This window comes from Eublepharis macularius, chromosome 19 (genome assembly GCF_028583425.1).
Source record: "Eublepharis macularius isolate TG4126 chromosome 19, MPM_Emac_v1.0, whole genome shotgun sequence".
NCBI classification, from domain to species: Eukaryota; Metazoa; Chordata; class Lepidosauria; order Squamata; family Eublepharidae; genus Eublepharis; species Eublepharis macularius.
The window spans coordinates 10,266,454-10,283,166 of record NC_072808.1 but is presented as its reverse complement, the minus strand read 5'-3'; the positions used below and the strand labels follow the sequence as shown (position 1 = coordinate 10,283,166).

General features: G+C 48.0%; 1 protein-coding gene across 1 annotated transcript in view; it reads left to right on the top strand.

Annotated features, from left to right (window-relative positions):
* The first annotated feature begins 6,918 nt into the window (after positions 1-6,918).
* The window catches only part of TNS2 (tensin 2), a 121,346-nt gene continuing 111,551 nt past the window's right edge, over positions 6,919-16,713 (top strand). Inside the window, exon 1 of the mRNA XM_055003116.1 lies at positions 6,919-7,032. Coding sequence (XP_054859091.1) covers positions 6,931-7,032 — 102 coding nt within the window. The 5' untranslated portion in view covers positions 6,919-6,930. The remainder of the gene's footprint in view (positions 7,033-16,713) is intronic.

The following is a 16,713-nucleotide window of genomic DNA, read 5'->3' as shown; positions in this document are numbered from 1 at the left end:
GATATAAATATTATGATAGTATATATGTTCACGTAGTGCAACGGCACATAGTACAAACTGCCCTTAACCATTGGAGCCGTAGGGTGCAGGTGACAGTGCTTCAGCAAAAAAAATTGATGGCTCCTAGTCCTTGCAGGGCCCCTAGGCTTTGGCCCCTTGCTTCGGCCTAGTTCGCCTTATGAATAATACGGCCCTGACCTAGGCTTCGGCCTAGTCCGCCTTATGAATAGTACGGCCCTGACCTAGGTTTCGGCATAGTCCGCCTTATGAATAATACGGCCCTGACCTAGGCTTCGGCCTAGTCCGCCTTATGAATAATACGCCCCTGATCTAGGCTTCGGCCTAGTCAGCCTTATGAATAATACGGCCCTGACCTAGATTTCGGCCTAATCCGCCTTATGAATAATACGGCCCTGACCTAGGTTTCGGCCTAGTCCGCCTTATGAATAATACGGCCCTGACCTAGGCTTCAGCCTAGTCCGCCTTATGAATAATACGGCCCTGACCTAGGCTTCGGCTTAGTCAGCCTTATGAATAATACGGCCCTGACCTAGGCTTCGGCCTAGTCCGCCTTATGAATAATACGGCCCTGACCTAGGCTTCGGCCTAGTCCACCTTAGGAATAATACGGCCCTGCACAAGGCAAGCGTCCTGTTTCACAAAGCAGTCAGCCAGATGCCCCCAGAAGGCCTGCACCTGGGTGTGGAAGCCATGCTCTCCCCCTCGTTCATTTCTCCCCCCAAAATGGAATTCAAATGCTGTATAAGGCGGCTCGGGGTTTTAAAAATGTCTTTTACTGATTTTCAGTCCACCATGCAAGATAAAAAGGGTGCATTCCACATTCATCTTATCTCTAATAGGATGGAATGAGCTTACCCTCCCATGCGGATGACAAAAATCTGCAAGGGGGATAGGTTTGCCAACTCTGGTCTGGGAAATTCCTGGAGATTTGGGGGTGGAGCCTGGAGAGGGAGGAATTTGGGGAAGGGAGGGACCTTAATGGAGTAGAATACCGTAGGGTCCATCATCAAAAGCAGCCATTTTCTTCAGGGAAACTGATTTCTGTTGCCTGGGTTGTCATTCTCAGAGATCTCCAGGCCTCATTGTCCCCCCGCCCCTCAGAGGAGAAAGAGCATTATGGTGCAAGACTACAACTGCCCCCTCCTGCATGTTATAACAGCAAACAGAAAAGAGCCAGTGCATGTACAAAACTCCTGTCACACATGTGATGCAAAGTCCTTGTGTTGTTCCTCAGCAAACATGAGGACTTTGTAATGTGTAGATGGAGGAATGCAAGTTTGGTAATATGTGTTTGCAAAGACAGCATACAGTTCCATCTTTTTTCTTTTATTTTTTTCTTTTATGACATTTATAGTCTGCTTTTCTTACGGAGACTCAAGTCACATCGCGTAGTATGAGATCAGTACGGTCAATATCAAAGATATTTCAATAAACAATGCCATAGGGTAAATAAATGCAAGTTTACAAAGACAGAGCATTAGTAAGAGTCCAGCATGGATCCAGGTGGTCAGGTCTGCCATGCTGAGATAGGATGCCATCTTCCAGGCTACAGTGAGGTTGTAAGAGCATTTTTTTTGTGGCTGCTGTAACTTGATTTTCTAGCAGTAGCGCTGGATCCAGTATAACCTCTAGGCCTCTGAACTGAGTCTAAGCACTGCTGCCAGTCAGACTAGACCCTACTTGGCTGAATCATGGACCGCTGGTCTGAGTAAGTGTCTGGAAGCTTCGTGGGGACAGCAGAATTCCCTCAGGCAGCCCAGAGACAATGTGGAGACTGTTGTTATTGCCTTATCTATGTATTTCATGCTTTCTCAAGTAAAGCAAAAAGATACTCGTTCCTCTTCTCTGAGAAGGAAGAAAACGGTGAGAGAGAAGGATGCCAGCCCCCCCAGTGGTGGTGGGGAATCCCCCGCCCCCACTCCCCACACCTCGCCCCCACTTACCCAACCAGCGGGGGGGCGCACCTTCCCTATGCGCTCCCCTGTGGCGCTGTGCGCTTCCATGCGCAGAAGCCACTGGGATCAGGCCTGTTTAGGCCCGGATTGGGGCCCCTGCAGAGCACAGGAGCGCTCCTGCACTCTACAGCGCCTCAAAATGGGCCTGAGCCGCGGCAAAATGGGCCCATTTTCAGGCGCCATGGAGCTCTCCTGTGCTCCACAGCACCCGAAAACGGGCCCGTTTTGCAGCAGATCGGGCCTGTTTTGAGGCACTGTGGAGCGCAGGAGCGCTCCCAGGGCCCACGTGATGACATCACTCCTGAAGTGACATCATCGCGCTTGTGGGGGGGGGGGCGCACGCATGCTTCACACACGCACACCTCCTCTCCCCCGCTGGGGAGGTTGAGGGGGCCTGGCAGCCCTAGTGAGAGCTAGAGGAACACTGTGGCATAGTGGTTAGAGTGCTGCACTAGGGAAATGGGAAACTTGGGTTTAAATCTCTACTAGAGTCCTTAAGCTCATTAGGTACCTTGGCCCCATCATTCCTTTTAAACCCAATTTACCTCACAGGGTAGATTAAATGGATAAGAGAAAAGCCACGCACGCTGTCCTGAACTCCTTTGAAGTCGAGTAGGATAAATGTTCAATTAAAAAGAAAAAAAAGAGGAGGAACGCAAGCAAAAACAGTTTTAAGCATACTTAGGCTTGGTTTCAATAAACACTGTGGACCGAGGGGTTGAGTCAACAGATTGAAAAGAGAGATGGAGTCTGAAGACGGATCGGGAGGAAGGGAGAGACGGTATTGTGTTGTGACAGATGGCATTTTATTCCAGTGGTACAAGGGACAGCACAGAAGAACAGAGGAGACATTTAAGGGAGAAGAGGGCTGCCTGGGGTCCACCCACAGAGAGCTGGCTTCAGGTGTATTGAGCAGGCCGCAGTACTGGTTTCCACAACTTGTGGTCCATTCCAAAGCCAAATGCAACCCATACAGCATGTATTGTGGCTTGAGAGAAGTTTGACTAGAGTGAATGGGGGCGGGGGGAAGAGACTCAGGGCCAAGCTACACATGACGAATGACACTTGAACGGCAAGTGGATTGAGTGGTGGTCAAGTGAACAGGGAGAAATACACTTGCTGTTCAAGTGTCATTCGTCATGTGTAGCTTGGCCCTTTGTCTGGGCCTCAAGCTCAAACAGAGCCTCAGTTTTAGATGTTGCCTTTTTTTGGCATTTGATACGTTTGTCTACTTGCCTTTATGCACATCCCCGTCAGAGCAAAATGTGACACTCTCTGCATGGAGTTTTAAGCAAAGAGATGTGATTTCATTAAAGGTGTTTTTTTTGGGGGGGGGGTGTTAACTGATATAGATTTTGTCACTCATTTTTGTTTCCGTGGGTCAGCATTTTTTAAATTCTTATTACAGCTAGGTGCCTCAAAAGCTGGAAGTGGCCAGAACTTCTCTGGACCACTGAAAGATCCTGGCAATACCAGATAAACAACAAAAATGAAGATGTTAATTGAAGAGTCATACTGGTGCCTACGAAACCTGGATTCATATCCCCACTCAGTTATGAAACTCATTGGATGACCTTGGACCAGTCACTCTTCTCTTTCTGCTAACCTACCTCGCAGGGTTGCAGTGAAGATAAAATGAAGGAGGGGAGACTCATGTACATTGGAGTGGATCTTACCCGGTTCTACCAGGCATTTGAGCAAAGGTTCAATAACTCCTCCAGCCCGGGGCTCTTCCATTGGGATCCACTCCACTGGCTTGAGCACCTTGAAGGAAGGACAGATAAAAATGTTAGTTAGAAAGCTGGTGAGGACGGGGGTTGACCTTGCAGATCCCAAGAGGTCCACAAAGAATACAAAATAGTGGTTGAATATGCTCATCGTTCTCAAACCGTAGGTAGGATTGCCAACCAGCCCAGAGAGAAATATCTTGTCTCTTTAATAAAGGCTTCATGTCGGGGAGGGAGGAAAGGCAGTTTAAGCTTTTCATGACCAGGAGGTAAATAACATTACCTGTTAAGCAGCATCTCTTTTTTTTAATTTTTAATTTTTGTTTTTTTAACAATATAACAATAACATAAATAATTATAACAGTATAACCAGTTTAAACATAGGCTCGGAACCACATATAAAGAGCATTTAACAACATTTGCAATATAAACATTCACCCAATAAAAAGAAAATACAAGTTTTAATAGATGGCAATAACGTTGAGGTTATCTGGGACCCAGTTTTAGAGATTTGCTTTGTTGTTCCATAAAGTAAAAAAAAAGGGGTCACCATTTCTCATAAAAATTAGATTGGAAGTTCTGGTTCTCAGCAATTGAGATGCGGTCTGTGATTCCCCCCCCCCCATTGTGAGAAATCCCCACATTTTGTTAATCTGGGGTTGAACTGAAAGTGGAATTTTTGATTTCCATGACTTTGATATTATAGATGCAGAGGAGTTAGCCATGTTAGTCTGTAGTAGCAAAATCAAAAAGAGTCCAGTAGCACCTTTAAGGCTAACCAACTTTATTGTAGCATAAGCTTTCGAGACTCACAGTGCATCTGACGAAGAGAGCTGTGATTCTCGAAAGCTTATGCCACAATAAAGTGGGTTAGTCTTAATGGTGCTACTGGACTCTTTTTTGATTTTGATATTATAAAGCAGCATTCTCTTTAACGTCCTGGTGGTGGTGGTGGAGAGTGCCCTCAAGTCAGCGTTGACTTATGGCGACCCCTGGTGGAGTTTTCACGGCAAAGAGACTAACAGAGGTGGTTTGCCATTCTGCCTCTGCAACTCTGGTCCCAGTAAGCCTCTATTAAAGGGACAGGACATTTTTTCCTCCTGGCCCGTTGACAACCCTAATCAACAATGATGCAGTGGGTTGTAAGTCATTAAAACTACCCCTGAAGTGAAAGAGTAACAGCCAGGCAGGAAATGCCAACGTGAGGCAAATGTAGCCACAGGCTCTTTCTTGCAAACTGAGAGATCTTTTTCTTCAGCCTCTAAGGCACCTTCTAGAAAAAACCTGCCCCTCTTCTTACAAAAAAAAAGGCTTAATAGCTCCTCTTTTTGTCTGTTAAGGGCTGTGTGGGTGGTTAATCCTCTGAAAGGCTCCTTCGTCTTTCCCCTGGCACTGGATCGGGCGCTTAACCCTTTTAAGCGCTGCAAAACCTGGCAAGTCTCTGGACACACCTCTCCATCCAGCTCGCCCCACACAGGGTTGCAGAATCCTGATTCCAAGAGGGTTCCTGTACCTTTAAGGACTCAGTGTGCGTGACCTTTTTCCCATCAGAGAGCGGCAGTGATAGGAGAAGCTGTATCTGGTAGATTTCCCCCTTCTGTACAATGCAGAAGCCCTCAGAATTTAGCAATCTTTTTGCAACCTCTTGTGTGCCTGTTCAGAATGCTGGCAGTTCCTTGGGGAAAGGCAGGTATTTTTTTTTCTCTCCTGCAAGGAAAGAGCACATCTGATCCTCTAAATCTGGCCATCTGGACGCATCCTAAGCTCTAGAGCTCGGCCAAGCCAGAGATATTTTTCAACTCAGCTCTGCTCCCTCTGGTATTCTTAGTTCTGTAACAGCTGCACCGTCCAGAGGGGAGCTTTTTCGACTTCCTCTATGCAGCCTGTAAAAATGTCTTGCTTGCAGACTTTAGCACCCCATTATTTTCAATATTCATTACTGCCCATGTACCTTTTGGTAGGAAGACGGGAGGTGTATGTTAACAAAGGAGAAATTCTAGTGGGATTTAGGCCGCCGGTGGGGTCTAGTTACTCTTGCAACCCTAACATTTATCTGCCTGTCTGCTGCATTTTCAACAGCCAGTGCAAGCCCCCCCCTCTTAAAACCACGGTAGGTCTTGTATTTTCTCTGTGTGGTATACTCCGTGGTACCCCCCTTCCCCCCCCAGAACTGAATCCAAGCAAAACTGAGCAGAGCCCTTATACCACAGAACCACATTGGGGGGGGGGGGAATCAATACTCAGGATGTAACAAATTTCACTATCACACATTCAAAAACCGCTTTGTCCCTGAGGACTAGTAACTTCAACGCTGAACAAAACGGGAACTAGGATTCGAAATATCTGTCCTTCCTTTTTTAGCTTTGCTTTGATCGTAAATCAAAATAATACTATCAAGGAACGACTTTCAGCATCCTCCCATGGAGTTTCCCAGAGCTGATGGATGCAGGACTTCCTGGGGTTCTAAACAAAAGCCGCTGGCCGGCAAAAGAAAGCCTCCGCAGTGTGTTCCTTGCCCAACACAGCTGACGAAGCCTTTGCAGAAAACTTAATCTGGCCCATCACTCTCACACATCTATACATTCCAGCTCAGGAAGCGGAAAGCAAAAGCTCCCCCCCTATTCCACCCCCCCCCAGATGTAGGCCCTGAAGCCGCTGACCCAGAGCACCCCAAACCGGGAAGGAAACAGGATATAGAGCTGACTGGACCGTACACATGTCCCTTTGTTACACCGAAGCGGCTCTGGAGGGATTTTTTTCCCTCCCAACTGTAATATGTTTCCAATTATCCTGTTACGCTCTTTGGAGTTGCATGCCTTCTGACAAGGCATCTTTCCCACATCCAACAATCTGTCAGATCTGCCCCCTTTCCTCCCCCTCCATGTTATCCCCCCCAAAGGTTATGGCCTTTTCCTCCACACAGGCACCCATGCGCTAATCTACCTACATCTCAGGGGCTCTTTTGCCACCTGTTTACAGGCTCCGCACTGTAAGCTCACACGGCTTCATCTGGCAAGACCGAGTTTACTCTGGCAGTGAGCTAAATATTATTAAGAGTGTGTGTGTGTGTGTGTGTGTGTGTGATGGAGGGGGGGAGAGGGGGACAGAGAGGAGGAGTTTCTAAAGCAAAGCAGTTCCCTAGATCCAGAGAAGGGGAAAAGCAAAAAAGAAAACCCCACAACAGCTTGCTGGAGAAAGAAAGAAGAAGCTGAAAAGGAAGGGATCGTATGGGCTGGGCAGGAGCGGCTGATTGTTGGGGGACTGACTGCTGCCCGGCACCCCAGGGGGACGCCAGCCACAGAGGCACCAGGAGAATGCAGCTGACCAAGGTGTGTTACCTAACCCCCCCCCCCTTTCCCCCCTGTCTGTCTTTTCTTTCTCTCTGCACAGGCAAGCGTGGAATTACTGACTGCGTCATACGACTAGCCTTTTGAGATGCCGGCTGTTCATGACATGGGCTGGCAAAGGGGTGTGAGCCTGTGTATAATGTGTGTACAGTTGATCTGGACAGGAATGTGGGTAGAATCCAGAGCCTCCGACGTTGCACTAATGAAAAGAGAGACACGTGTGTTTGTAGGCACCCCTGCTCTTACTATCTCAGTCCCTGTTTGCTGTATATTCCCTGGGCAATACCAGAAGCTTTCAAAGCAGGGGTTAGCAGTGGATTTGTACTTCAATAGCTGCAGCGCAGCTCTTGTCCTGAGTTGGTCTGTCAAGGTCAATATTGTCTACTCTGATCTGCAGCGGTTCTCCAGGATTTCTGGTGGAGGTTTTTCACTTTGCCTATTACTTGATGCTTTGGACCGGAGATGCCGTGGATTGAACCCTGGGACCTTACGTATGCCAAGCTGGGGCTTTCCCATTGAGCCATAGCCTTTCCTTCAATAATGTGTCCACATGAAACTGCCTTAAACTGAAACAAATCCTTGGTCCATCAAGTTTAATACTGACTGCATTGACTGGTGGAATCTCTCCGGGTTCTTAAGCAGAGGTCTCTTACATCACCTACTACCTGGTTCTTTTAACTGGTGCGGGGGTGGGGCGGGGGGCGGGGGGAGAGAAGGACTGGACAGGGACTTGGACCTTCTGTATGCCAAGCAAAATAGTAAAGAGTCCAGTAGCACCTTTAAGATTAACCAACTTTATTGTAGCGTAAGCTTTTGAGAACCACAGCTCTCTTCGTCAGATGCTGCGTCTGACAAAGAGAGCTGTGGTTCTCGAAAGTTTATGCTGCAACAAAGTGGGTTAGTCTTAAAGGTGCTACTGGACTCTTTACTATTTTGCAACTACAGACTAACACGGCTAACTCCTCTGGATCTATGCATGCCAGCAGACATTCTACCGCTGAGCAAGGGCCGGCCTCTCCCCAGCTCTTGAGCTCTCTCTAGGCATGTGGGCTATTGACAGGGTAGGTGTACAGTGGGAGGTTATGTTCATGTGTGAGCATTCACAGGCAGGTACACACAGAGAGACAAGTTTAACCTTTGAGCCATCACTCTCTCTCAGCCTCACCCACCTCACAGGGTTGTTGTGTGGAAAAATAGAAGAGGGGAGAGTTATGTACATCATCCCGAGTTCCTTGGAGGAAGGGCAAGATATGAATGTACCAGACAGATAAACTGAACTCTAGAAACACAGGGAAGAAGGCTGAAACCTTGAAAATTCTAGTGTGTCTGCATGGTCTGGGTACATCGTTGTCAGGGCATATTTGGAGCAAATTCGTTCAAGGGACTTGCTGGAATTGCTGTTATTCTGAATTTAATCCTCCTGGTCTTTAGAAGTTAAAATTTTGAGAGGGGTGTAAGGGGAGGAGGGGACAGCTGCTTCGGGATTTTGGTGTAGGCGCGAATGTATGCCCTTGGTCATAAGACAGCCGTCCCCACCCCCCCAACGATCGCTTGCTCCGATAGCAAACATTGCTGGATATGTTTGAAATGCAGCTTATTATGTAAGTACAAACCAGTTAATTGTGCAGTGAAACAATCTCTTAAACGTTCTTCTTTTTTAAAAAAAACAAGTACACTATTATGATAAACACACCCCTGTTTCAGAGGCCGGCGCAGAACAGGAAACAGCACAGTAAATAAACAGTGGGCATTGAAGAGCCTCTGGCAATGCATAAAAATGAGAAAGGAGTGATTCTTGGTCTTGCAAGGACATAAACAGAGGATTTAGCAATCTGTGACATTCTTGGTGGGGAGGGGATACATTGCTGGTATTAGGTCTACTTACAATATGCTAGCATTGTGGTGTTACGGTTAGCATTGCAAACCAGGGTTTGGGAGTTCTGGGTTCAAATCCTCCGACAGACAAAATAAAGATCACATGCCCTGGCTCCTCCATAAAATGGGAATGGTAGGTTCATGCAGCCTCTGTGAGCCATAAGGCAGTGCAGAGAAGGGTGTTCTCCCTTCAGCCTCCACTCTGTCTTGCTATTTTCACTTGCACTGTGTAATCCACCTTGGATCTCAGTGAGAAAGGCTGACTCATCATCATCATCATCATCATCATCATCATCATCATCATCATCATCATCGATCCAGAGGAGTTAGCTGTGTTAATCTGTTGCTGCAAAATTGTAGAGTCCAGTAGCACCTTTAAGACTAACAAAGTTTATTGTAGCATAAGCTTTCGAGAACCACAGCTCTCTTTATCAGAAGAGAGCGCTTATGCTACAATAAAATTTGTTAGTCTTAGAGGTGCTACTGGACTCTTTATCGTCAAAATCAAAATCCACTTCTTCCCCTTACACTACTAGCATTGGAAAGAACCACGTTCTTTTCGAAATTGGATGGATGACTGTGGGCCAGCCCCTTTCTATCAATCTAATTACTTCGCCAAGTTGTTGAGCGGATCCGATGGAGGAGAGGAGACACTCTTAGGTTACCCGTGGAGGAATGAAAACACGCTGGACAGAGCACAGCCACGATCCCTAAATATGGATTGGCAACTGTGAGGCCGTTGAGGTTGCTGGGAGAACGGAGCATGGTTGCAACTGCAAGTCTCTGGCTTTTGCCAGGCTGGGAGTAGCAATTGGGCCAGGAGAAGGTGTTAGATGGTGGAGATGCACCAGCATGGGTGTCGGTGAAGGACTGGGCAGAGCAGACGAAGCAGGACATGAGTAGAGGAGTTGTGCATTTACATCATGAGATTTGTCTCGGAGACCTTTGTTAATCTTTGATATTTATTAAAGGGGAATAACTTAATAAAGCTTGAAAGATATGGCAAACTAGTAAACGTTTATTTAGAGCCAGAGGGCCAAGCTACACATGACGAATGACACTTGAATGGCAAGTGTATTTCTCCCTGTTCACTTGCCCTCCACTCAATCCACTTGCCGTTCAAGTGTCATTCGTCATGTGTAGCTTGGCCCTGAGACCCCTACAAATGGCACAGTTTCAAGCAGGGCTTTTTTTCAGAGGGAACGTGGGGGAACGGAGTTCCGGGACCTCTTGAAAATGGTCACATGGCTGGTGGCCCTGCCCCCTGATCTCCAGACAGAGGGGAGTTTAGAGTGATCTCCAGACAGAGGGGAGTTTAGAGTGATCTCCAGACAGAGGGGAGATCAGGGAGCGGGGCCACCAGCCATGTGACCGCTTTCTCCTAGGGCAACCCACGGAGTTCCACCACCTCTTTTCCCAGAAAAAAAGTCCTGGTTTCAAGTAGGTAGCCATGTCGGTCTGCAGTAGAATGGCAAGATTCGAGTCCAGTGGCACCTTAAAGACCCAATAAGATTTTCAGGATCCGAGCTTTTGAGAGTTAATGCTCTCTTCGTCAGGTACTTCATCAGAGCTTTGACTCTCCAAGGTTATGCCCTGAAAATCTTGTTGCTCTCGAAGGTGACACTGGACTCAAATGCTTGAAAAAAGCAGAACTTCTCAGGTGGCGCTAAAGATGTGCATGGCATCTGGGCTTCCTAAAGCAATTCCTCTCTGGGTGTGTCATTTGATATGCCCCACCAGTCCCTGTTTTCCAGGAATGGTCCCAAATTTTCTATTGCCTGTATCTTAGAAATCATAGTTCATAAGCCTTTTGTGTGTGTTCTGTGCTGTTAAGTCGCTTCTGATTTATATTTACAACTGCGCTTATATACCGCTCTTCTAGACAGATTAGCGCCCCACCCAGAGCGGTGAACAAGTCAGTGTTATGATTATCCCCACAATCCAGCTGGGGCTGAGCAGCTAACCCAAGGCCACCTACTGAACTCATAGTAGTAGTGGGATTCAAACCAGCAGAGTGCTGATTCGCAGCCGAACCATTTAACCACTACGCTACAGCAGCATGTTATGAATGAAAAGCCTCCAAAAACTCCTATCATTAGAAACCATTGGAGGGGTGCGTTTTTTTGTTATGCACTGAGCATGCGTGGAAATGCACACGCATGAACATTGAAACCAGCCCTACTCTTTCAGCTTTTGCTTGGTGCACGAGCTTGCCAAGTCGGAGACGACCAACACATCAAGTGATTTCAGGCCGGCAGCCTCTTCAAGGCACTTTCAGGACTTGCCAATCTGTGTATGAAATGAGTGTACACCGCTGTTGACAGTGCAGAGGACTTTGGTATATTCCCTTCTTTGTGTATCCTCCTCCCTTCCACATCACCAACCAGTTTTTCTGGCTTCCCTAGGCCAGTGTGCCCAGTGCCCCCCAAATAAATGAAGCAAGCCTGAACTGTCAGTCTGGACCCTTCTTTTATTTCACAACCTAGCTTGGTGCCTCTCTTCCTAAGTAGTAAAGAGTCCAGTAGCACCTTTAATACTAACCAACTTTATTGTTACATAAGCTTTCAAGAACCACAGCTCTCTTCATCAGATGTGTCTGACGAAGAGAGCTGTGGTTCTCGAAAGCTTATGCGACAATAAAGTTGGTTAGGCTTAAAGGTGCTGCTGGACTCTTTACTATTTTGCAACTACAGACTAACACGGCTAACTCCTCTGGATCTCCTCCTAAGCTGGGTAAATTTCAGTCCCCTCTTCTCTTTCTATAGAAGCCCCTTTCTTCTTTTCCTTTGTGCCTGTCAGCTCTGCCCAGTTTATAGGGACGTTCTTTGCATTTTTTGAGGTTAGATCCTGATTTGCAGGGATTTTTTTTGGCCAGAAAGAGGGCAGCGAATCGGGCATGAGCAAAACTCTGCAGAGTTGAGGCTGGGGGAGAGAGAAAGAAACCCACAGGCGCCTAATCTGTAGGAATGAGCAGCAGCAGAGGTCTCTGGAGGGGCTGGTTGGCAGGGAAAGGGGAGGTTTTGGAGCAGATGAATGAAAAGCCGTAGGGGAACGTGGCTCTATAATGCCTGAAGATTCGGCAACGTTATAAAGCCTAGCAAACAGCAAATAAAATGCAGGTCTAAAATTAATTCTGACAAGGTTCAACCACCTCAAAAGAGAGATCGTCAAACTTCAGAGGTTTTAATAAAACAATTAGTCCCTGCTAATGGTGCCCTCAAGGTTGCTGGTCAGAAAAGAGAACTACAAGCATGGACGCTATGACCCCCCCCCCCTTTCCTGGTCCTTGGAGTCAGGTGACGCCAGAGTTCCAGTCCTTTGCGGCTGCTCGCTACAAAGCTCCCAGATTTGTCATTCTGCTTCACTCTGGGCAGTTTTGTTGGTAACAATGGTCTAATGGCGGCCACTTTTCTTGGCCACCTTGGTAACAAAATAGATGAAACACAGGAACATCTGTCATAGGGTTGCCAGGCCCAGCTTGGTAAATTCCTGGAGATTTTGGAGGCGGAGCCTGGAAAGGATGGGGTTTGGGGAGGGGAGGGGCCTCGGTGAGGTGTAATGCCAAAGAGTCCACCTTCCAAGAAGGGTTGCAGGTCCTCTTAACCTCCTGCTGGGAGGGAGGAACCTGACACCTGGGTGAACTTGTGCTCATGCAAAGTCCATGCGTGCTCCTGGCAGGTGCAATGACGTCACTTCCGGAAGTGACATCATCGTGCGCAGCAGGGGGCATGCTTCCTCCCTTCACAGGGGCCAATTTGTGAAGGATAGGAGCATGCCCGCACGATGACATCACTTCCGGAAGTGATGTCGGCGCACCCACTGTGTGCTGGCCCAGGAGGTTTGTTGCCTCCCAGACCCATTCCCCAGGCCCGTTCCCCCCACTGGCCAGGTGAGGGATTCCCCCACCCCCACCAGTGAACTGGCAGCCCTACTTCCAAGGCAGCCATTTTCTCCAGGGGAACTGATCTCTGTCACCTGGTGATCAGTTGTAATTCCGGTAAATCTCCAGCCACAACCTGGAGGCTGGCATCCCTAGCAGTTCATATTGGTAAATAAAAGGTGTGGTGGGGGTCCCAATGCAGAGGGAGAAGAATTAACCCTTTTTTCACCGTAGTATTTACACAGCCCCATGCTCTCACCATTTAGTGGTCTAAGAGGCAAACTACACGATACAATCAGCACGCGACTGAGCGAGTGTCGAAAAACCCACCTTCACGTGTCTTGCAGTCCTGGTATGGTCACACGTCCTTGACTGAGCATGCATCCACAGACCCCCTGTTCGATGTGTGGCTGCTGCGGCAAGTGCGCAGTTGGGGGGGAACGGTTCAAGAATGCACAAACTGGCAGGGCATGATGGGATGCAATTCGTGACTCCTAGCATAGCACGGAGGAAACCCGTGCACGCGTGGACACAGGGTCTGGCACAGTCTGGCAGCGCGGGCAAGTGTGCGAAAGAAACATGTGGCGACACGTGTAAGTCCATTTGCATGCCGTTCATGTGCAGTTTGTCTTGTGTAGTTTGCCTCCAATTTTCCTCTTTGGGAAAACATTTGACCCAGTTGGCCAAGCACAAACCCTGAGAGACCACTTAAAGTTAGAAAATGAGTGCAGACAAAAAGTTAAACTCTTTTTCTCACAGTGTGGCCCCAATCCAAATCTGGGAACCATGACTAGTAGGTTATCATTTAAAAAAAAAATGCTCGGGAGATTAATTCATGGATTTCCAGAATTAAATCTAGCTTGCCCTTTAGGATCCCTGGAAATACTTGAAGGATGTCCCATCCCATTTTATATCTCAGGTGATTTCTCCCTCCCTTCCTTTTTTAAATTAGGATCAACCAAACACTCAAAATGTAGCGAATGCAAGCTTTCAAGTTGCCCAGAACATGCTGAGAGAGCTGCAAATCTGTTTGTTTTCTTAGAAAGGAGGCCAGGAAGTATTGCAAATTTAATCAAATCACACAGTGATGGGTACAAGTCTGACATCCATGGTTGCCTAGGACATCTGGCTTCAAGCATCGCCAAATTGTCAGCTGCCGGGCAGTTTACCCTCTACGGTAGACTTGTGTTAGGATTAATTAAAAGTTTTTAAAAAATCAATACCAATATCTTTTTAATTTAACATTGTTTGTTTTGAATGTTGGAGAAAAATTCATTCTAGACATCTCATTTCAATCTATGGGCCAAGCTACACATGACGAATGACACTTGAACGGCAAGTGTATTTCTCCCTGTTCACTTGCCCTCCACTCAATCCACTTGCCGTTCAAGTGTCATTCGTCATGTGTAGCTTGGCACTATATTGCATGTCAGTTGGCAATAGGGTTCCAATACGCCAGGAGTATACTTAAGCCTTTCCTTTGCTAGCCACTTCTCTGCTCCCAATCGTTCCTTCCACCAAAAGGCTTTTCCCCGTCTAGTGCTGCAGTGATATGAATACACACGAAGCAGCTTAATATCGACTCAGCCCACTGGTCTATTAAGATCAGTTTTGTCTACTTTGACTTGTATTAGCTCTCCAAGGTCTCGGGTAGAGGTGATCTAATCCTGTTGTTCTTGTTGTTGTTTAGAACAGGAGCTGCCGGGGACTGAAACTAGGAACTTTAGCATGAAAAGCAGATGCTGTACCCTGAGCCATACCTGGAACCCCATCTGGGGGAAGTCATAGAGTCTCTCTACATAAGACACCTTGGTGTGTGTTCGTCAAGTGTAGGGAGAGGCAATGTTAGCTGGGAACTGTAGTTTTAAAAGACAGAGCCGGCAGAGATTGCTCCTCAGAGGGTTTGTTAAGTTTCATCTTTGCCTCCCTTAAGGCTCTTGTCAATTTCACCGCTCCAGTCTAAAACTGTGTGGGATCCCAGGGGCAGGGGTGATTTGGAGTAACTGGCCAGGGAAAGCGTTACGTCCTCTCACGACTGCTCCCCTGCTCTACACTCCCCCCCTCTCCCAAAGTGGTTTGTTTTTAAAAAAAAGAAAAGCCTTGGCATTGAGTCACTTCAGTAGATTCTGTGTTTGATGTCCCTTTTTATTGTTCAAACTGCGTAAGCTTCCAAGTTACGCTTGGCACAGCTGCCCGTGAGATTGTGGCTGCCTCCCCTGCCCCTTGTTGAATTTGATTTCCTTTGGCCCCGTTTCAAATGAGTCCCACCTTGTGGTTGTGCCCAGACAACCTCCCTCCTCTTCTCTTTTGGACGCATCTCCTCCTGATTGTCACACCAAAGAAGCAGCACAAGCCACACCATCTCCTGTGAGGAGGGGCGGGGGGGGGGGTCACCTTTCGTTCCTGATTAAACCTCTACTTGGGCTCTAGCCAGCCCTGCCTGCCTTCAGTCCTCTGGCTATAGTGTTGTTTTGTATTAAGAGCTGGAAAAGCTACGGGGGGGGGGGGGCAAAGCAAAATGATCGTGGGGTTGGAACACCTTCCTTACAAGGAAAGAGGAGCCTCTGAGGAGCAATCTCTGCCGGCTCTGTCTTTTAAAACTACGGTTCCCAGCTAACATTGCCTCTCCCTACACTTGACGAATACACATCAAGGTGTCTTATGTTTTCTGTTTTTCAGTTTTAGGGGGAGAGATGACTAAGGGTCAAACTGCAGGAGACCCTGGGACTAGGCAAAGGTGGCCTGAGGCTGCAGATTTTGTGGGACCTCAGCCTTGCCCCCTTTATCATCTTGCTGTTCCAAGAGCCACAGCAGACAATATTCCCTTCCTCCCCTCCCTCAGGCATCTTTTACAGTACAGCAACCTGCACATGTCCAGTAGGACCTTTAAGACTAACCAACTTTATTGTCGCATAAGCTTTCGAAAACCACAGCACTCTTTGTCAGATGCATGCAATGCAATGGCCAACAAAACCTCTTTCAGGCTTTGGCATGGGCATGGCTGCACAGAGCGCCAGTGGGCCTGAACTTCAGCTCCCAGGCGCAGACAGGGAGAGCCTGAGGGCCAAGCTACACATGACGAATGACACTTGAACGGCAAGTGTATTTCTCCCTGTTCACTTGCCCTCCACTCAATCCACTTGCCGTTCAAGTGTCATTCGTCATGTGTAGCTTGGCCCAATGAGGGAGCATTTGACCTGCTCATTGGCTGTTTTAAAGGTTGGTCATTTGCATATTCCTGAACATTCTTTTCTGTTTGAAAACAGCAGTTGTCTCGCTGCCCATCAACTGAGGGCCAAGCTACACGTGACGAATGACACTTGAACAGCAAGTGTATTTCTCCCTGTTCACTTGCCCTCCACTCAGTCCACTTGCCGTTCAAGTGTCATTCGTCACTTGTAGCTTGGCCCTGAGTTCCAGCTCTGTGGAAGGAGGGGAGGGATACATCACCCTTGCTCCCTCTCTACCTCTTGCAGGCCTTCTCAACCTGTTGAGCACCCTTCTGCCCCTGCTTCTTGCCTCCAACCCTTGTCCTCTGCACATGCTCTCTCATGCTCTCCCACCACTCTATCACAAGCTCCCTACTGAGCCTGCCTTTATAGGGCTTCTCCCAACTTCCCCCTCCCTTCCTCCCAGGCTCTGCCCTTTCCCTGATGCCCTCCAGCTGGGGATGCCCTCAGGTGTTCCCTGTCTCATCCCAGTCTCTCCCTGCTCTCCTATTCTTTCTTGCAGGGCGGGGCTAGATGTAACCCAGCTGGTGGCACTCTCAGGTGTTCCCCTTCTCACCCCTCCTTGCCCCCTTATCCTTTCCTGCAGGGTGGGGCTGGCGGGGCCTTTTCAGGCACTGCGGCTTGGCTGCCTCTGCTCACGAGGAGCCACCCTGGCCTCCTGGGTGCTAGCCAGTTCCC